The following is a 19693-nucleotide window of genomic DNA, read 5'->3' on the forward strand; positions in this document are numbered from 1 at the left end:
TTTCAAGCGGCCGCCTCTCGCGGCACGATCATTAATCAAACTAAAAAACAATAATTGCAGTGCCTAAAGCATAAATTTGATTTATTCTCTCTTACTTACGCAATAGTCTATAAGAGAATATGCCAATCAAAGCCAATGCTTAAAAGAGAGCAGATATTAAAATCTCTTTACTCTTTAACTTTCTTAAGTTGCTTGTATGCATATTCATGTGAGATGAGAGTAAATCTAACCGAACTAAGCGCAGCGTCTATTGCGTCGCTGTGCTGCTTTGTCTAAAATTTGATTTAGTCTTAATTTTTGCACGGTTTACATATGTAGTACACAAACATCAGTATTGGCAAAAGTGTTTTAAAATGATGAACTTCCACATTATATTTAAACATAACTTACCATTTAATTTGTGGATCTTTAAGGTATTTATCTATTTTTCACTTAAACACACTTCCCTACACTTCTTTCCTAAATCGAACTAACTTCGCCTTTGCCATGCGGCGAATTTAACCCAGTCGGAATGGCCAAGTGAACATTTAAATGACAAATCGGTATTAAATCTGTTTATTTCTCATATGAATAATAACTATTGGAGTGTTGACTAGTTGAGAGCCAAGTTATGCTTGGAATTAGAACTAGGCAAAACCGAAATGACAAAGAGAAAAGTTGAAAGCGACAACTTAAGAGGTATATTAACTACGATAAGTAGTTATGTGGAAAAATCATGTTTGAAAAGCAATTAGAATGAAAAAATACTGTAACTTGAAACGACATTCTCAGCATTTGGCTCAAGTGCCAAGTTCCGCAGCTCAATATCATTTCCGATGAAAAAAGGCGGTACTCTAGGGACTCTAAGGATTAGAATTGTTAAGGAATGAGGCATGTTATTGGAAAAACTCCCGCTGGGAAATGCAATCAGCTCTTCAGATCTAAAAAACTTAGGAGTAGTGCAATTTTAATAAGAATGCATAAGAGGTTTCCAAATAAATGAAGAGGTTCCACTAATAAGAAAGGCCGAGAGGTAGATTGAGAGGCAGGGAATGAATGGGAATGGGAATACCACTTGTACCATATATAGACTCTTTAGAATTAAAAGGAGAATAAATCACTAACATGATTTTAATACATATCCAGATATTTTAGAGAATGAATATGTATAGGCTTAGATTTAATTTTTTTTCTTGCACAATAAAAACTCTTCATTGTTTTCCACATATATGTAAAATGTTCCTTTATTGTTTATGTAATTTTAAATGCTATATGTGTATATATATATATATATATATTATGTATGGTAAGTAGATTTATGTCAGTTTTTGTCATTTTTTTTTTTTTTTAATTTCGTTTACATATGGCATACTGCACTAAAAATTAATGTTGATTTTAGTTTTCGTTTTTTTTTTCTGCTTCGTTTTTATTCTTAAAATTCGTTTACTCTATGACTTTAAAATACTCGTATGTACGTAGTTAATAACTAGTCGCTAATCATGTTTAAAAACTCAAATACCCAACTAGAGTTCATTATGCTACGGAAGGGTATATATCTCAACTCAAGCTAGTTGGCTCACAATAATATAATATATGAGTTATATGTGGGCATATGGCATGGGGACGCATAAATATGTTGTTTAGTGTAGTGTAGTGTAGTGTATAATGAGGCTATATAGTATATTTACATGCATGAGCACCGATCTAGGGAAATATGTAATGTATGTATGTATGTAGGGTGCACGCAAGGAAGTTTTTTATGTGTCTCTCTATATGCTAAAGCATTCTTTTGATTTCTTACTTTTTCTTTAGGTTTGATACATGCGCGATCTATGTGCTATATGCTATACTTATCAATTTTAATATTATGATTATTTATTTGATTTTTTTTTATTTCATTTTAAACAATTCATTTCGTTGAATTTAGTCCAAATTGTTTTATTAATCAATGCAGCCGTTGCCCATTTTTATCGTTTTCTATTTTTCTTTTTGGTTACTTAAAAAACCCAAACACGATTCGAAAATTTTTGAGAAGTGTTCGACCTCCTCTACGTTTCACTGGGGCTAATATATTTTAATTTTGTGTGCTTTTTTCTGGGATGATGATATATTTTGCATTTCTAATGTCGTACGTGCCTAAGTTCTAAATTATGCTATATTTTTCTGGTTTTTTTTTTGTGGGCGTGTGCGGTTTTTCGTTGCTTGAAAAAAAAAGTGAAAAACAAAAACATAAAAAAATTAATATTATTTAAATACTTTAATGGGATTATATATATCACAGGTACATTTTAGACTTTTTTCAAATGCAAGCTTGTAAAAATGTATGTACGTTATGGGGAGTGAGCGAGAGAGAACTAGCCCTTCTCTAACAACCCACAAAATTGGCAAAGAGTGCGCGAATAGGCAAAGGATCGGACAGAAACATTGTATGAGTGTGTATGTTAGGGAGTGTCGCTGAGAGTGTATGCGTGGGACTTTGTTAAAGAGAGTGTATTTGTGGGGATTCGTTAAAGAGAGTGCGTATGCACAATCGTATTTAAGAGAGTCTGTCCAGTAGGTATGAAGGTATAAGTTGCACGAGAATAAGGGGATCATAAAATACTCTTCGATGGCACCGAAGTATTGGCTTTACCTATTTTCGTCATTTATATAAGCTATAAGTAGAAGTTATTTGTTTTTAATTAGAGTAAATGTTTTACTAAGCGCTAGTTCAAGTCGTTATTTATGAAGTATTACTGTTTTTTTTTTTTTTTTTTTTTTTTTAGTTTTCCGTTTTATAGAAAAGCACTAACCATTAAACATTGCAACTGCCATTGTTCACATTATTTTCGATCGAAACTTCCTCATCTCTCTATGTATATATGTATATCGTATAGTAGGTATGTAAATGCAAATTCAGGGAACATAGTCGATAAATGCTCGATTGTGATCGTAGATATGAAAGAGTTTTTGTTTTTTTTTTTCTTGTTGTGAGTAAAATTTGTTTTTATATCAAGCCTATATGACTAGGGGGCCAGCCAACTCCAACTGTAAACATTAATATTTAATATCTAACTAATGTCTGAATTTATCAAAAAGTTTTTGTTTTCTATGCTATGGCCTGACTTCTCTAACTCTTGTTTTCTTTTCTGAGTACGTATTTTATGTTTTTAGCAATTTTTTAAGTTATTGTTTTTTCGAAGCATTTTTACAGCATTTCAGTTTCTTAAGTACATTTCCATTCTTCTGCTTGAGTTTTCTCTTTCGCTTTGTGTTGACTTCTATTTGCCTGTTGTTTGTCTATATAACTAAGTTTAAGATCATAATTCGAGCTGTGCACCTTGATTGTTGTTTTTTAGTTGTTCTGCATTCGTTTTGTGAGTGTGTACGTATTCGGTTTTCATAGGATCTTTCCTTATTCTTGTTTTTATATATATGTATGTATGTATAGCACAGTTCTAGTTATATAAAATGCTATATAGTATTGTGTGCTAGGTTCGATATGAATGAAAAATGATGGACTAGATGCTATCTTTTGTTTTCTTAATACGTTTGCAAGATCCAATTGGGATTCCAATTCCAATTCCCATTCCAATGTGCTGATTGGCTTAAGTATTTTTAGCAGTCATGAGGCGCTGCGGCGGTCCCACGGGATCGCCAGCCTCGGCGTACAGGCAGGAGCCCTCGCTGCAGGAGCAGGTGTCACCCTCCCGGGAGCTGTTGCAGCAATCGCTCGTATAGTTGCGCTGATGCAGCTCATAGCTGGACGCCAACATATTTTCATTCTCACTCTCCGCGCAGGAGTTCTGCTGTTGCAGCTGCTGCTGCTGTTGCTGGGCGTGCTGTGCCGCCTGTCGACGCTGAGCGGAGCGCTTGCTGCCGCTGTGCTCAGTGCTGCTGTCGGAATGGTGAGGCTGCTGGTGTCGCTTATTGTGGCCGTGCGAGGCGCGCGAGTTGTCCGAGCACTCGGAGGAGCATTGATAGATCTGATGACTGGAGGAAGCCGCTGGCATCTGACTGCCATGTGGCGCATGCACCGGCTGATACCAGCCCTCCACTGGCTGCTGCAGCGGCAACGGCGGCGGCGGCTGCATGGGCGAGGCCAGGGCATCACAGCTGTTGCAAGCGCGGCTGTTGCTGCCACAACGCGACGCCTGATATTCGCTCACGGCGTGCCGCTGCGTGGGATAGTGGATATGTATGTTGCGGGAGGCCATGTCGCCGCCGCCCCCGGCACCGGTAGTCGCAAAATAGGGCGGCAATGGCGGCGGATGCTGGCTGGTGGGCGTGATCTGGTAGCGATTCTGTGTGCCGCCCACAGTGCTCAGCGGATTGCTATAAAGATTCTCCTGTGGACAGCCAGCGGCGCACTGCGGCGAAACGCCCCAAGCGGAAAAGCCACCTGACGAGCTGCTGTGTATGGAGGCATTTAAAATGCTGAGAAGGTGAATATACATAGATATAATGGAGATCTGATTGGAGAGATCTGGTCTATAGTTAGACAACTCACCTTTGATTGGTTGAAATGCCAGAGCCGGCGCTCTTGGAACTCTTACGCGAAGACTCCGGCGAGCCCTGCGCATAGCCATAATTGGAGGACAATGGCGGCGGATGCTCTGGTGGTGGTGGCAAAAATTCAGACCAATTAATCGTTTCTGTTGGATATTGCAAGTAGTTTGATTTGTTGCTAGCTGTAGCTGCCGCCGCCGCCGCCGTTGCGCCCTGAGTTGCAAATGCATCCGAGTAGGGCGAATGTGTGCCCGAATCCTTGTCAGCACTCAACGAGGTGGCCTTGGTGCACGTTTCACTGGATGAGGTGCCAATGATCATGGTCGTGGCATAGGGTGTAGGATTATCGGGACTCTAAGATGGGAACAGCGAGAGAGAGAGAGAGAGAGAGAGAGAGAGAGAGAGAAATGATTAGTTCAAGTCTTTTGTTTTTGTTAACCATTCGAACGCACCTTGCGACAGTTGTAGAAGGTGGTCAAATTGCGTGTGTCCACCTCGGCATAGTCGGTGCCGCCATCGGAGTTATTATAGTTGGACTGACTGCTGTTGACATGCGACAGCAGCTTGGATTCACTCAGACCCGAGTCCTTGTCCGTGTCCGTGGTGCGCCAGCCGCGATCTATCCACAGGCTCTCCTTGCTATTGATGTTCAAAGCAGTTATCTCATTGGCGCTGACCACTGTGAGGGGGCAAAATCAGAAATAGAATTAGTAAACTGACAGATCTAGATAAGCTGTCCCATTTACCGCTCAGGTGTCCCAGCTCTTTGGTCATTTGATGGCGGCGCCTAAAGTAAATCATGACCGTTGCCGTCGAAGCAACCACAATCAATAGGACTACGATAACCAGCACCATAACCCAAGTGCCATGCGGTATGACTGTCGTCTTGCGATGTGTCGTCGGATTGGCATGATTGGGCTCTGTATTCACCATGCCATTCGTGTGGTATGTGAAATCATTGCCAGACTCGTGGCGGCCGTCGTGTGTGCCGCTGGGATGGGCACGCGGCGGATGTACATGATACGTGGGATCCATATACAAGGATTTCTAAAAAGAACAAAGACAGCAGAAGCTTATAGCAGAAATAATATGGTAGGTATACTACAGTTACTTACTGGCTTGGAATAGGGCCCGTCGCCTGCTTTGGTAAACGCATTCAGGCGCACGCTATAAACAGCTGTTGTGGTTAGATTATTAAGCAGCACAGATGTGGTTGTTGCATTCAGCGTCATGTTGGCCAACACTTTCATTGTGTTGCCGGCGCTGACTTCGATTTTATAGCCATACAAATTGCCATTGTGATGCTGAGCTGGCGGCGGCGTCCAGCGCACCCAGCCAGCAGTTAAATTATACATGCCAATTTGTATATTATCCGGCGGAGCAGAGGGCACTAAAAAAAACATTTTAATTTAAAGAAATGCATATCAATTTAATGGCTATTGATTCTGCTTTACCATCCTCATAGGTTGTGACTAATTTCGAATTGCTGGGCTGTCCCTCGATGGTCTCATAGAAGGGCGTCACAAAGAATTCGTATTTCGTATATTTGCGCAAATTGGCAATCACATGAGATTCCGAGGCAGCATCCAGCACTGTGACCATTGCATACTGATTCGAATGGGAGCTGGCATCGCGATAGCGTATGTGCAGACCCTATTGGAGTAGTAAATGATAAACATAGTTTAGTTAAAGTCTCGATATGTCCTTCAAACGTGAGCTTACCTCCACAAATTTCTCGTTTGCGCTCACGTGCAGCATCCAATCCAAGCGCACGGCGCTCGCATTTACAGCCGAGGCATCGATGAGCTCCACAACCTGCACAGATTTATATATATATATATTATAGACACATCCCTATATAGTATTCAAATGTACTCTCACCTTGCCGGTGAGCAGCGTTCGCGCTGCGGACAGCTCATTGGAGGGCGCCACGTCAAAGTCCTCGCCCAAGGTCTTAATAGCATTCGAGAGGCCTGAGGGCACAGACACGCCCTGCGTATTCTCAGCGCGCACCAAAAACACATACGATGTGGCCGAGGTCAGGTCGGAGATCTGTTGAGCACATGAGTATGAGTAAGGTATAAATGTATTTGAGAGAGCGATGCTACGACTTACCGTTACTTGGGTATCCGCAATGCGATGGGCGGCTACTATCCAGCCCGTTTGCAGGTCGGGACTAAAGTATTCCACAGAATAGCTAGAAATGTAAAAATAAAATATATGTGAAATGAATATATAAATAATATACATATGAAATGGCTATAAATAATAATATTAATATATTATCTAATAAGATCTTAATGTAAATAGTTCCTTCACTCTTTTTGATTCTACAATGTATTGCTATATTTCTACATACTTTAAAGGATCATTCGTTTTTTAATCTTCTGTATTCCATAAACTTTGCTTTCAACACGTTTATCTATATATTTCTTAATAAATTTACAAATACTGCCAAGTTTCATTCCTCTTTTTTGCAATTCTATAAACTTTTCTCTTATCTACATACATACTTGTTAATATATTTGGAAATACTCAAAATATTAATTCCTCAGCTAAACTATAGCTTACCCTATGATAGGACCAACAGCGCCTGGTTTCTCTTGGCTCTTGGCCCATCTCAGTGAGATGCTCGTGCGTGTCACATTGATGACTTTGGGCGTGCCTGGTGGGGCGGGATAGGTGCTGGGATCCGCCACACGATGCAGTGTGGCAGAGCTGCTCTTCTCCACCTAATTGAAATATGGAAATAATTAGATATAATAGTTAAATGGACATTAATCTATAGACTTACTCTCAGAGTAGCAGACCAGCTGGATTCACCACGCTCCGAGGAGGCGGTGCATGTATATAAACCAGAATCACTTAGCTGCAGATCTGTTGAAGTAAAAAGAGCAAGTTGAGGCACTTATTTCAAATAGCTCTCTATATATGTTAGGCATACCATCTATTCGTAGGGAGCTGCCCTGAACGATGCTGTGACGATTGCTCGTCTGCACTGCGTAGCCATCGTGGAACCATTTGACTCGTGGCGTCGGATTGCCCGTGGCACGACAAGGCATTGTGGCGACGGAGCCCTTGGATAGCGTTTGATTGGCGGGTCCAATTTGTATGATGGGCGGCGGGCGCTCATCGACCGTGCTGACTTGCAGATAGACGCGCACCGTGGCTGAGTCAACGACACTGAAAGCGGAGCACATATAGAAGCCCTCGTCATCCTGCTGCACATCGTTGATCTGCAGCGTGCCATCGGCTGAGATGTGCTGTCGTCCATGCGAGCTGTTTGGAAACATGAGCGTAGACACGCCCTCCTTGGTCCAGAAGACTGATGGCGGCGGATTGCCTGTGGCCACACAAGGCAGCTGCACTTGGCCATTGAGACCGACTTTCTTATTGGTCGGCTTCTTGGAGAAACTTGGCGGAGCTGTGAAGCAGAAATTACGGAATTAGCTAAGGCAATCAGATAAAACCATAGATGAAGCGGCGTACCGTGCACGGTGAGCGTGGCTCGGGCGCTGATCTGGCCCACATTGTTGTGCGCCTCACAGACGTAGGTGCCCTCGTCGTTGGGCGTTATGTTGCTCAGCTCGAGACTCTTCTCGTCGTGCAGGATGCGTGCCCGAGAGACCGGAATGTTGCCTTCCTCCTTCTTCCACAGAACCTTTGGCGGTGGATCACCGCCGACTGAGCAATGAAACGTCGCCGTCTGGCCATAGACCATGGTCAAGTCTTTGGGCTCCTTCATGAAGTATGGCTTGATCTGGACAATCAACTTGGCGTAGCTGGATTCGCGCGAGCCCAACAGATTCTGGGCAATGCACTTGTAATTGCCCTCATCGATGGGCTCCACGTTGCTGATCAGCAAATTGCCACCATCCACGATGCGGACGCGTGAGTTGGTGCTAAAAGGTTTCGAATTCAAGTCATCCAGTGGAACGCCATTCTAAAAACACAAGAGAGAGAGAGCCACAACATGTGAAAACTGGGACACGTATTACTTAAGATTTGCTTTTGGCTTGCCTTCATCCAGATAATGGTCGGCTCTGGTATGCCTTTGGGCGGCCCACATTCGAGCAGCGCCGTCTCGCCTTTGGCCACGCGCGTATCTTTGGGCTCCACGCGAAAATCGTCGCGCAATACTGCAAGCAAAGAAACAAACAAGGTGTCAAACATGTGGCGAGTGTGGGTTAACAAGTTGGCGGTGGTTGTGGTGGTTGAGGTTGTGGTTGCTTACCAGCGATTTGGAGTGAGGCATGTCGACTGACGGCTTTGCCCACGTGGTTTTTGGCCACACACCAGTACTCGCCGCTGTCCTGCTCCTTCTTGCTCTGCATGGTGCGATAGAAGAATAGAGCGCCGTCTTTAAACAAAACCCGATGCGATTTCTTTTCATTCGTATTGACCGGTTCGCCATCCTATATGGGAATGCACATATTATATATAGTATACAGTTGATAGTTTACATATTAGATTAGTTAATCTACCTTATACCACTCAATGGTGGGCTCCGGCTTGCCCTCCACTTTGCAATTGAGCGTGGCGGGTTCATTCTTCTTGACGACCAAATCTGTGGGATGCTCAATAATGCGTGGCGACTGATATTGAGCTGGGAAGAGATCATGCATACATATATATATATATATCAATATTTGTACATTTTGAGATAATTGCATATGCATGTGGCTTAAATGGCTTTACCTTTGGCTGCGGGCAGCGCTAGGGCCAGCAACAGCAGCAGCAGCAGCAGTTGATGCAGTGGTTGCTGCCTGGGCATATTGTTTATGTTTGATGCTGAATGATAGTAGTTAGTGCTCCAGATGTAACGATGTCGATGTCGATGTCGATGTGATGCTGATATATACATATGCATATGTATATTACATATATATAGATATTGCGCAGTTGTGAGTGGTGGCAATCATTTTTTTTTTTTATATCTTTCTTCTATGTATATATTATTTATCTTTGCTAATGGCATGAAAAATGGCAAAGAATGTGACAGCTGTTAGTTAAAGGGGAAGCACAATAAACATATGTGTATATATTTGTAATATAATGTATGCTATAAAAGTATGCTTTCTAGTAATTAAAAATAATTATATTTTATTATTGGTGTTTAATATAAACTGTAAACATACACAGTTACACAATATACTTGTAGTATACAGTATGTCATAAAAGTATGTAAATTTAACTATTAGTTTGCATAAACAAAAAACATCTATATACTTTCAATATGCAGTGTGTCATAAAAGTCTATTTACTAGTAATTTAAGTATTTACTCAAATTTTGCATTAATCTTTTTGTTCGCACACTTTCACAACATACTGTATGCATCAATGTGCTGTATATTTGTGGGCGTGAGAGGCGTGTCGGCATTTGCATACAATGTAAAGTATTTGACAATTACAAACCTCTATTCCACTTTCACTCGTTCTATCTGCGTCCACTTCAGTTTTGATTCTGCTTTTTATCTTCCAATTTGTGTGTTGAATATTATTATTCTTCGATGCCTGCTCCAGTTAGATTTCCATGCAGGCAGCTCGAGGCGCCCAAAATCGAAGGCGACGTCGATGTCGACGACAATGACGACATATGCATATATAGATAAGCAATGCAGAGCACTCAGCGCGCAACACCAATAAAATTATATATACTTATTTGTGTCTATGCTTTCCCATTAATTTGGTTGAGTTCTTTTTTTTTTTATTTCTGTATTTATCTCTCTTTATGTTTATCTCGCCAGCGCCTACGGCGACGGCGTGGCCCAAAAAGTAGAAGAAAAAGACAGAATTTACAATCCAAATGCAGCGAGGCGAAGTTTTGATTTTGATTGCTTTTTCGATTTTATTAAGAGTTTCTCACACTTTCTTTTCACTCACTTCGTATCGTATTGTATTTATTTTCGTTGTTATTTTTATTATTAATCACAAAACTAAAAACTTTAAATCGTAACTAAAACGATTTAGCGTTGCGTCTTCTCTCTCTCCCTCTCGCTGTCTCTGTCCTTTTTAGCTTGTTGTTTTTGTCTTTTTAGTCGTTTGCGTTTTTGGGGTTGTTTCTCTTTCTCAGCCTCATTTCCGCATTTTCCGAATGAAATTTCTTTTTGGTAATTTTACAAGAACAAGAACATGCTCCTGCTGTTTCAGCCGTTCATCAGTTCACCGACCACCGTTCCCGTTGCTATTGCCGTTCCAACTGCCAGGCCAGCCTGCTGCCTGCCTGCCTGCTGGCTTGTTGTTGTATCTATAACAGTGCGTAGCGTACGTATAAATATATACACATACACATTCATGCACTCTCTTACATGAATACGCACACACACACGCACGTACACTTTGGTTTCGGTAGATACACAGATGTAAGAAAACACATCCGATTTTTACACCCGAAATGCGGGTTTGATTTTGATATTTATTCACTTGTCCATTGCATTTAATTTGTGCGCTGAATTAAACAGCAGCTGCAATTAACTTTTATTAATTATTCTCTCACTATTCTTTGTGTTTAATTCAATTTTTGTGTAAGCAGCTACTGGACGTGGGTTGTGTCTGTGGAAAACTGCGGAACAATGTGAATATGGAACGAAAGAAAACAAAAAATACCACAAATTACCATGTTTGAGATCTGGCAGCACTGCTTGCGTTGCCATGATGTTAGGTATGGCGCCAAAATCGAAATATAAAATTAGACAATTTTATATTGATTCATTTATTTATTTTATTTTTTTTGAAAGATATAAATGTAGTCAATGTTATTTTTTGTAAAATGCGTAGATTTTGATGCCACACTGCTTTGTTTTGCAGAATCATATATTCAAATAATTTTCTTATTGGGGTTTGCCTTCAACCATCTGGCAGCCTTGCAGGCGACACCCGGCGCCAAAATATAAAAGTTCGTCAGGACTTAAAATTTTTTAATGAATTTTATAAATCAGCTTAGGAGGACTTCAATATATTCGGATCTGATGTAACAGAAGCTTGCGCATTTATTTTGGAGAGTTTACGAGATTGTTTCCCAGAAGATGCGCCACTACATAAAGGCTCATCCATATCATCGACGTTATTAAATTGGACGCATTCGTGACAAACAATACGTCCACGATAGGTAAAGTTATTCAATTTCGGCTCTGATTGGATCATTGGACTGTATAGTGGATCATCCGTATTTTGCGTTATGTCGGCTGTATCGTTGCCAATACATTCGGGGCAAATGTTGTGCTTAACGCTGCCAATGTGGCACGGGCTGAGATCGAGACATCGCTTGAGCGGCATGCTCAGGTAATCTGTCGCGGTGCGCGGTGGCTTTTTCTTTCCATTCTTCAAGTTGCAGGTCAACTTCACCCAGGTCATGTCGTCCTTCTGCTGGCGCGCTATTATCGCCTTTCGTATCTCAGCTATCCGTCTGCCGGAAGACATCAGCTCCGTATAGAGCTTCCGGCAGCTGTTGGCCAAATTCGCTTGGGTATAGACGATGGCATTGCTACCAGTCAGCTCACCAAACGCCTGCGGTGGGCAGCGACATAGTGAGATGCACTTGATAATGTTGCGATTACGTTGCATTATTTCGAGTTGAACTTAAGCTGGAATTTGGACCACAACCAAAACTGAATTTTCCATATGCTATTTTGAGTCTTATAGCTATAAAATTTTTGTTTTTGTATTTTCCTTATTTATTTGCTTTTTTATGTTTGTAGTTGTCGTGCCTAGGCCTCCTAAGCTCTAAGCTTGGCCAGCTGAGGTTTGCCCCTGACTAGATTACGTGAACGTATCAGATTCGATATGCCTGCCTCGCAGCTCGGCACATGTGCTCCAATTGGACGTGGGGCTGGACGTCGCCCACCTGCCACAGCGCTCTTCACCTGCTTCGGCTGCAAGCGCAGCTGGGTGACCCGATCCACGGACATGCTCTTGGGTCGACGCGACAGATAATCGTGGATGTGGCTATTGGAGCCATTGGCTATGTTCAGATCAATCAGATAGTCCTGCAGCTCGGCCTTCAATTTTGCATTTTCTGCCTCCAAGTTGCGTTTCTGCTGCTTGAGGCAGGCCACGTCGACGGAGACATTGTTGACGCGTCGCCAAAAGGTTTCCATTTGTGGCAAGGCAGCTACTTCCTCCTACAAAGAAAATTCCGTTGTACTCCGATTAGCTCTTAATGGTCTGCTTACCTTGAGTGGATCATTAGATAAGTGAGAGTCCTCCTCTCCAGGTGTTTGCAGCTCACGTATCTCTATTATCTCTTTGGAGAGCTGAGGCAGCTGAAACAGTTTCTCTCGCTGCGTTTCCATTTTGGAGCAAATGCGCGATAGTTGAGACAAAGTTTCTACTTTGCTCAGATGTGCCTTGAGTGTCTGGCGGAGATTATATATAGAGATGAATGATAAAATGTGAGTAATTAAAGTAAAGTCTCTCTCTTTCTCTCTCTCACTTTTCACCTCACCCACCTGTATAGCTTCATAGCTCTCCACGGTCATTTCCTTGAATAGCCTGTGCTGCTCCTCCACCTCCTTTTCGACGTAGCTGCGCAACTCTCTCAGCCGATCGGTGAGCTCCTGTTTGATGTTTTGTCTCTGGTGCAGCTGTGCCTGCTGCTTGATTTGCTGCTCCTCGGCGAGCAGTCGGAGATTGCAGAGCTGATCGATCAGGTGCTCGATTTCGTAGCTTTGCTGACTGATCTGCTGGGCGCTCTCCTCGTCGCGCTGCTTCAGGTCCACATACTCCGAGTAGAACCCCTCGATGTGCTTCCCATAGTCGGCTAGCACCGATTGATACTCCTGCCACAAGGCCTCCAGCTTGCCCTCACCGCGGCCCGTAATCTTCTCCAGCTTCAATTGCATCTGTGATTTGATGGGAATTATGTAATATTCTCTGTGTGCCGTTGGCCCATTGTGTGCCAGTCAAGCACGACGTCCATTAGTCCGTCAGCTGTCAGCAGTCACTGGCTATAAATGTCGACAGCAGCTCAGAGCTGCTCGGCAAACAGTTCTTGAGATGCGCCTGCTGCTGTTGCTTTTACTCAGCTTTAGCTGCAGCATCAACTGCCTCAAGTGTCGCTCGCAGGATGGCGCCGGCGATGCGGAGCTCAAGCGGATTGTGCGCACTTGCATGCAACGCAGTGGCAGCAACGGCAACCAGGAGGACAACGACAATAGACGCTATGGCAATGGCAATGGCAATGGAAGATACAATTTTGATAACGATGATTATGGACAGGCTCAGGATCGAGGCCAGGGCCAAGGCAGACAGCAGCAACAACAACAGCAGCAGCAGTCCTATGGTAATTCCTGGCAGCGCAGCGTTAAGCAAACTGACAACAACAACAATAATAATAATAACAACAACAGCAACACATCTGAAGCGGGCGGCTGCGTGGCGCTGTGTTTCTTTGAGGAAATGAACATGGTAAGTCAGCTGCAACACTATTTAAGTATATAATTGTACATACATACACATATACATATGTACATACATATGAATACTATTTGTCATGAATTTGACTTCTTCCTTTAATGTTCTCATTCGCTAACTGACTCAACAAGCTGAGCCATGTTGTTCTCTCTTTCTTTAAAGCTTTCATTCACCTTACTCTCACCGCTCTTTTAAATATGCAAGCTGAGCGCCTTAAGCCTTGTGCGCTTAAAAACGTAGGTCGCTCTCTCTGTCTTTTAAGCTCAAGCTTTCATTTTGTGTTACTTACTCTCGTCAAGCTCTCAAATACTTATACAAGTCGAGCGCCTTTAGTCTAGTGCGCTTGAAAAGGCAGGACGCTCTCTCTCGCTTTTAAGTAGTTACTCAAGCTTCCATACTGTTTTCCTACTCTCACTGCGCTCTCAAACATACGTATGTATGCAGCAGCATTGAAGAATTGTCAGAGCACTTGCCATATTGCTTAGTGTGTATATAGAGAGTATTAAAGTGCACTCACAAATTGTTGTGTGCATGTATGCAAGCCGAAATGCAATACATGCTCGCCCTTCTTTCCGTTTTGGCTTTGGCGAGCTCAATAAATTTCTTAGTTTATGGAGATGAGCTTTCGCATAGTTATATTCGTATATTTGTATATGCGTATGTACATGCTTATGCATGTAGTGTACATTCTGTCTAACGATTTCTCTCTTCAGGTGGATGGCAGTGGTCAGCCTGATCGGCGCAAGGTCAGCTACTTGCTGACAAAGGATCTGCGCGATCGCGAGCTGCGCAACTTTTACATGGACACCGTGCAGCAATGCTTTCGCTACATAGAGCACTCCCGCTACAGCAACAACAACAGCAACAACAAGTGCAGCCAGGCAAGGGAGCTAGTCAAATGCATGTCCGAGTATGCCAAAGCGCAATGCGATGACTGGGAGGAGCATGGAAATATGTTATTCAACTAAACTCTTGACCCGTTACTTACGCCGCTCTTCAGATCCTCCACACGATCCAGATAGACTTCGTGGTTGTCTTTGATAGTACGATCGGCGGTCTCCTCTAGCTGATAGAAAACGCACTCGAGTTGCTGTTGCTTCTCCGCCTGCAATTCCTTATAGATAGCCGCATCCTGTTTATATTCACGCAGCACCGCCTGCTTGTCGTCCTCGTAGATGCGCCAGAAGAACTCTATGCGACTGCGATGTATGCCTGGTAAAAGGGAAGCACTTTTATTAAATACTATGTAGATATACAATATGAATATTAAAGATATAGCTCACCAATAATATGATCAATGTTCTCCATATGCGACTGCTGCAAGTTGGCGTACATATCCTCCGTGGAATTGATATCGCCTATTAGACGCTGTATGACCTGATCCTTGCGCTTCAGCGCCTGCTCGAAAAACTGCGCCACATCGAGAATTTCCCGTCGCAAATCCTGAATTTTCACCTGTCGCAATATGGAACGCCATTCCTGATTGATTTTGGCCATGTTCAGGCGACAAAATGCATCCTCGCGCTTTAGCTTGTTCTGCACAGATATATACGGTTATGGGCCTATCAATACCTAGGGTATCTGTCATTCGTTACCTTCATGTACATCGCTATTAGCTGCATTTTGCGGCGCCTCGTCTCCTCCTCCATGTCGGCGCGCATTTGTAAATATCTGGCCCGCTCCTCCTCGGACATTTTGGCCAGCTTATTGCCTTTGCCTTTACCCTTTTTGCCCATCTTCAAGTGTTTCTATTAATTGCTATTTGGCGAAAGCTGCTTATCAAATTTCAAAGGCCAGTTGGTTCAACTAATTGAGCGCACCGGACTAGAGGTCAGACTGAACAGAAAAAATTGTACAAAATAAATGAATGAAAATCGAAGAAAGAAAAAAAAAAACAAGCTGCTGCCATGACGACCTTCGCGCCTCCCCCCACCAGCCCCGGTTGTCAAGGGGTTGTTCATCATTTTTAATGCTCAGCATTTGAGCGTGCATTAAATTAACGATTCGTACATTTCAAAGCCCATTAGGGCACTGACAACTGATGCGGGCTATGACGGGGCTGACACTATAAATGGGGCCCGTCCAGCGGGCAGCTCCAGCTTAGTAACTAGCATGTGGCGATTTATATTTGTATTGGCTCTGCTGCTGGTAAGTCCAAATCTTGCTTTTATATATTTTATATACCGCCCTGCCACGCCCCCACAGGTGTACACTGCGCTGGGCATACGCGTGAATTGCCGTCACATGGAGCGCATTCACGAGGATCACATCCACTACTGCTGCAAGCATCCGGACGGCCACAACGACGTCAGCGAGCTCTGCGCCCAGAAGACCAACTTTAAGCTGCCCTCGAAGACGGAGGAGGCCATGGAGGATAACACTGTGGATGCCGTCATGACCGGCAACTGCTGGGCCAAATGTGTCTTCGATCATTATAAATTCTTGGTCAACGACACCCTGGACATGCTGGCGGTCAGGAGTCACTATAAGAGCGTGCACAGATTGGATCCGGAGTACGAGACTGAAATGTTGGCGGCTTTTGACGAATGCCATTCGAAAGGTAAGTGGAAGAGACCCAAATCGGATATATATATAGCGCTCTCTATGTATTGCTAGCTGTGGAGGCAACATCTATCTTCCTTTCGATGCCCATCGTACGCGCCTTCAGCAGTGCCAATGTGTGTAAGCCCCTGTCGAGCGTCATCTTGTCCTGTGTGATTCAGACGTTCTTCCATAACTGTCCGAGAAGTCGCTGGTCGAACACCACGGAATGTCTCGAGACTCTGGCGTTCTCCAAGCGGTGCAAGGATGCGCTAACCACAATGTGAATGAAGGAAACTGAAAAACTAGCATTAAATTCTATATATCTATATTTTGGAATTATATGAACAGATCAGCATATATACATATGCATAATGCTTCAAGAATGCTGAAAAAGCAGCTATATAAGAGAGGTTAAATAAGCCATAGATTAAAAGAACCTGAGAGCTAAAGAAGAGTGGGCCTGCACTCTTTGGGTTAGAGAAGATCAGGACAAAATATAAGAATTTTTGTAGTAGATGGCAAGAAGAATTTTATATGGCTTCAAACTGCTTAAATTCGAATGTTGTTGGAAGAGCTTGATTCGCAGATATTATGAATTTTAAAATTGTTAGGGAAAGTTGATACACTCAATTTGTTGAAAGAATAAATATTTAAAGTCGACGATGGGAAGATAAGTTAATACATCTTAGAGAGAGATATCCTAGTCCTTAAATAGGTTAAGCTTAGAAAGAAGTACGGATATTCAACTAGATTTTCGTAGATTAAGTCAGGATAAGAAATAAACTTGAACATCAAGCAAACAAAATATACTAAAGATCATATTTTATTATCAAATATATGTGCATGACAGATCATATAAATATTGAATCAAAAAACTTTAATTATTAATTCAATTTTATATTATTAGTATTTTGTATTAAATCATTTATTTATGAATCCAAAATTCCATTTACAAAGTAGCCAAAGAATCGCGACAATTTTGACTGAAAGCCAATAGATTTTCGCACTCCTTTGTTTTGGCCCAACGATCCTTGGGACAATTGTGAAAGAACTGACGTATGACACAGGCCATAATGACGCTGGATTTGGGTGCACAGTAGTGCTGGGACATGTGGACAAAGACATGATTCGACATGAACTTGGCGACATTCTCCTCAGCTAAAGGAATATAAATATATATATATAGAAATATATCTTGATTCAGACTCGGTTTGCTTACTTTTGCCATGACAGTGATCGAAGGCGTTGATCATTTCCTTGACATATTCCGGATCGTGGCTGAACTTCTCATTGAGATACTTCTTAACAGCGTCCATGTCCAAATTGTCGTCCTTCATGACGTTCATTTTCTCGAAGACGCACTTGGCAAAACAGGTGCCCGAGATGGCACGTGTGGCCGTCAGATCCACCAGGGACTGCTCCTTGGCACTTGGCATCTTGAAGCCCGTCTCCTTGGAGCAGCTATCAATGATGTCGCTGTGGCCATCGGGATGCTTGCAGCAGTAGTGCACATGATCCTCATTCACGGCATCCGTTTTATCGCAATCAATCTCACCTGCTCTGGCGTACTGTAGATGGCGCTAATTTTTATACCAAATATTGCAAATCAAACAGAAATTCGCAGCTTACCCAGACAAGATAGAAGAGTGCAAAGGCTCTTAGCAGAAACATTCTGTTGCGCCGCAGCTTGATCTCATGGTTCCGTTGGGGTCTTTATATAGCCACCTCTCCGGTGATTTCGCAAATATTGCCTTAAATGAGGCTTGAGTGTGTTAATAGATCAGCGGACTAATGGATTTGTTTATGTTGCGAGCCATTACACAACTGGGGCTGTAATTGTGCGTTACATTTAATTAAGCAAGAAAATTGTAATTAGATAATGTAATTAATCTTTACAATTAAAAATCCGAAATGTTATAAAGTTGAGTGTAGACCCAGACTCCATATCATTTAGCCTAATAATGCGTTGCCCAATATTCCTCTCGCTGCTGCTGCTGCTCCCGTTGCTTGGCCTGGTCCAGGCGCAGGACGTCTCTGAGGAGGAAGTGGCGGAGCCGAGTCCCATCGATAATCTTACGCTGGATCAGTGCGACAAAAAGGTTAGCAGCTACATCTTATACAAGTCCAAATACTGAATAGCTCCACTTCAATGCTAGCGCAGGGGCTGCTGCTCCGATTTGTACCTGGGCGATGAAGAGACGCTCATGAAGTGCTTCTCCATACACTCGGATCGATTGCCAGCCGAAGGTGATACGGATATGAGCAAGTCCCTCAAATTTCTATCGGTTCGTATCTAAAATATACAATTTAAATGTATTTTATTTTTATTTTTATATTGCATGTATATATTTATTTGTTTTTTATATGTATATACCCCTATAGGTTTTATCAGATTGTAGATTATATCCTGAGCCCATCTAGAATGATGAGGATTTAGCAAGCCCTAAAAAATATATATAAATATTCTTGATTATGATAGGAAACTGAATCTGTCTAACGAGTTTTCCGTTTATCTGTTTTCCGATCTGCCTTTCAGTCTGTCCATATATCATTCCATTTGATATCATCCGTAATAAGCTATGCGGATTCTTTAAGGTAGAGGCATCAAATTTCGATCCTACTAGATATCTGTGATGAACACACAGCAAAAGAAATATAGATCATACGATCATTAGGATCGGAAGATTCCTTTTGCTTGTATGTGGTATGCAAGGGGTATCTGGCAGTCGGGCACACTCGACTTTAAGCACTCTTACCCATATTCTGCTCCCTTTCAGTGCTTCGTCGAGTGCCTCTACAAGCAGCGCAAGTATGTGGGCAAGAGCGACACGATCAACATGAAGATGGTAAAGCTCGATGCGGAGATTCTATATGCAGATCGGCCCAAGGAGCAGGCGTATCATATCAAAATGTTTGACTATTGTCGCAAAGATGGTGAGACGATTCAATAGCCTTCCATACTTACTAGCCATATGAACCTTCAATAAATAACTTTCTGCCCAGCTATGAAGCTGTACAATTTGCTGAAGGCCAGTCCGGGCGCCAAGGCCATGCTGAAGAATGCCTGTCGACCCTTCCTCCTGATGGTGTACCTCTGTCAGTCGGAGTATCACAAGAAGCATGAATGCCCGTACTTTCGGTGGGAGGGCAGAGAAAAGTCGAACACCAAAAAGCCGTGTCACGATGCAAAGGTCAAGTGCTATGAGCTCGACGGAATCCCGGCGCCTGCCGAGCACTAGGATATGCAGGAGCTGTACTACCCATAAAATCG

At 42.7% G+C, this 19693-nt stretch overlaps 6 protein-coding genes across 10 annotated transcripts; 3 read left to right on the forward strand and 3 right to left on the reverse strand.

Moving 5' to 3' along the window:
* The first annotated feature begins 300 nt into the window (after positions 1-300).
* Obp58b (Odorant-binding protein 58b) lies at positions 301-17236 on the forward strand. 3 transcript variants are annotated; one of them, XM_018011654.2, is made up of 4 exons: positions 301-413; positions 15898-16026; positions 16084-16438; positions 16495-17236. In XM_018011654.2, exons 1-4 carry the CDS (start codon positions 354-356, stop codon positions 16704-16706), a joined length of 756 nt encoding a protein of 251 aa, XP_017867143.2. In that variant the 5' UTR covers positions 301-353; the 3' UTR covers positions 16707-17236. The 3 variants fall into 3 exon arrangements, with proteins under 3 accessions (XP_017867143.2, XP_089327264.1, XP_089327265.1); XM_089471138.1 differs by having other exon boundaries at positions 303-413; positions 15651-16026; XM_089471139.1 differs by having other exon boundaries at positions 306-413; positions 15671-16026.
* Positions 1305-9337, reverse strand: robo1 (roundabout guidance receptor 1). 3 transcript variants are annotated; one of them, XM_018011623.2, is made up of 17 exons: positions 9166-9337; positions 8952-9073; positions 8702-8882; positions 8488-8606; positions 7957-8410; positions 7412-7891; positions 7262-7344; positions 7039-7199; positions 6583-6664; positions 6349-6519; positions 6190-6282; positions 5922-6120; positions 5583-5857; positions 5214-5514; positions 4920-5146; positions 4469-4821; positions 1305-4368 (listed from the first exon to the last, which is right to left on the reverse strand). In XM_018011623.2, exons 1-17 carry the CDS (start codon positions 9335-9337, stop codon positions 3567-3569), a joined length of 4275 nt encoding a protein of 1424 aa, XP_017867112.1. In that variant the 3' UTR covers positions 1305-3566. The 3 variants fall into 3 exon arrangements, with proteins under 3 accessions (XP_017867112.1, XP_017867111.1, XP_017867110.1); XM_018011622.2 differs by having other exon boundaries at positions 1305-4371; XM_018011621.2 differs by having other exon boundaries at positions 1305-4395.
* LOC108616460 (dynein regulatory complex subunit 2) lies at positions 11364-15651 on the reverse strand. Its single transcript, XM_018011655.2, has 6 exons — positions 15474-15651; positions 15162-15414; positions 14867-15090; positions 12915-13307; positions 12639-12821; positions 11364-12587 (listed from the first exon to the last, which is right to left on the reverse strand). Exons 1-6 carry the CDS (start codon positions 15612-15614, stop codon positions 12183-12185), a joined length of 1599 nt encoding a protein of 532 aa, XP_017867144.1. The 5' UTR covers positions 15615-15651; the 3' UTR covers positions 11364-12182.
* Obp59a (Odorant-binding protein 59a) lies at positions 13292-15167 on the forward strand. Its single transcript, XM_018011631.2, has 2 exons — positions 13292-13872; positions 14592-15167. Exons 1-2 carry the CDS (start codon positions 13462-13464, stop codon positions 14844-14846), a joined length of 666 nt encoding a protein of 221 aa, XP_017867120.1. The 5' UTR covers positions 13292-13461; the 3' UTR covers positions 14847-15167.
* Positions 17237-17371: 135 nt separating the features above from the next.
* On the reverse strand, positions 17372-18184 carry Obp58c (Odorant-binding protein 58c). The gene is made up of 3 exons (XM_018009114.2): positions 18052-18184; positions 17642-17990; positions 17372-17580 (listed from the first exon to the last, which is right to left on the reverse strand). Exons 1-3 carry the CDS (start codon positions 18091-18093, stop codon positions 17372-17374), a joined length of 600 nt encoding a protein of 199 aa, XP_017864603.1. The 5' UTR covers positions 18094-18184.
* A 199-nt stretch (positions 18185-18383) lies between these two features.
* Positions 18384-19691, forward strand: Obp58d (Odorant-binding protein 58d). Its single transcript, XM_018009115.2, has 4 exons — positions 18384-18521; positions 18579-18707; positions 19200-19356; positions 19426-19691. The coding sequence occupies exons 1-4, from the start codon at positions 18384-18386 to the stop codon at positions 19659-19661; spliced, it is 660 nt and encodes a 219-aa protein (XP_017864604.1). The 3' UTR covers positions 19662-19691.
* Positions 19692-19693: the final 2 nt, after the last annotated feature.

Source organism: Drosophila arizonae, chromosome 5 (genome assembly GCF_054131065.1).
Source record: "Drosophila arizonae isolate 15081-1271.41 chromosome 5, UAZ_ARI_1.0, whole genome shotgun sequence".
NCBI classification, from domain to species: domain Eukaryota; kingdom Metazoa; phylum Arthropoda; class Insecta; order Diptera; family Drosophilidae; genus Drosophila; species Drosophila arizonae.

Coding starts and splice junctions, on each gene's coding strand:
- robo1 (XM_018011621.2), bottom strand. CDS start 9,337: ATGCATATGTATATATCAGCATCACATCGACATCGACATCGACATCGT. Junction 8,883..8,951: donor CCACCATTGAGTGGTATAAG/GTAGATTAACTA, acceptor ATTCCCATATAG/GATGGCGAACCGGTCAATAC. Junction 7,345..7,411: donor CAGCTCCCTACGAATAGATG/GTATGCCTAACA, acceptor TTACTTCAACAG/ATCTGCAGCTAAGTGATTCT.
- Obp58c (XM_018009114.2), bottom strand. CDS start 18,093: ATGTTTCTGCTAAGAGCCTTTGCACTCTTCTATCTTGTCTGG. Junction 17,991..18,051: donor CACTCTTCTATCTTGTCTGG/GTAAGCTGCGAA, acceptor CGCCATCTACAG/TACGCCAGAGCAGGTGAGAT. Junction 17,581..17,641: donor CGATCACTGTCATGGCAAAA/GTAAGCAAACCG, acceptor ATATTCCTTTAG/CTGAGGAGAATGTCGCCAAG.
- Obp58b (XM_018011654.2), top strand. CDS start 354: ATGATGAACTTCCACATTATATTTAAACATAACTTACCATTTAATTTG. Junction 16,027..16,083: donor TTGTATTGGCTCTGCTGCTG/GTAAGTCCAAAT, acceptor ACGCCCCCACAG/GTGTACACTGCGCTGGGCAT. Junction 16,439..16,494: donor TGACGAATGCCATTCGAAAG/GTAAGTGGAAGA, acceptor ATGTATTGCTAG/CTGTGGAGGCAACATCTATC.
- LOC108616460 (XM_018011655.2), bottom strand. CDS start 15,614: ATGGGCAAAAAGGGTAAAGGCAAAGGCAATAAGCTGGCCAAAATGTCC. Junction 15,091..15,161: donor GAACATTGATCATATTATTG/GTGAGCTATATC, acceptor CCCTTTTACCAG/GCATACATCGCAGTCGCATA. Junction 13,308..14,866: donor TGGAGGATCTGAAGAGCGGC/GTAAGTAACGGG, acceptor ATCAAATCACAG/ATGCAATTGAAGCTGGAGAA.
- Obp59a (XM_018011631.2), top strand. CDS start 13,462: ATGCGCCTGCTGCTGTTGCTTTTACTCAGCTTTAGCTGCAGCATCAAC. Junction 13,873..14,591: donor TCTTTGAGGAAATGAACATG/GTAAGTCAGCTG, acceptor TTCTCTCTTCAG/GTGGATGGCAGTGGTCAGCC.
- Obp58d (XM_018009115.2), top strand. CDS start 18,384: ATGCGTTGCCCAATATTCCTCTCGCTGCTGCTGCTGCTCCCGTTGCTT. Junction 18,522..18,578: donor TGGATCAGTGCGACAAAAAG/GTTAGCAGCTAC, acceptor CTTCAATGCTAG/CGCAGGGGCTGCTGCTCCGA. Junction 18,708..19,199: donor AGTCCCTCAAATTTCTATCG/GTTCGTATCTAA, acceptor GCTCCCTTTCAG/TGCTTCGTCGAGTGCCTCTA.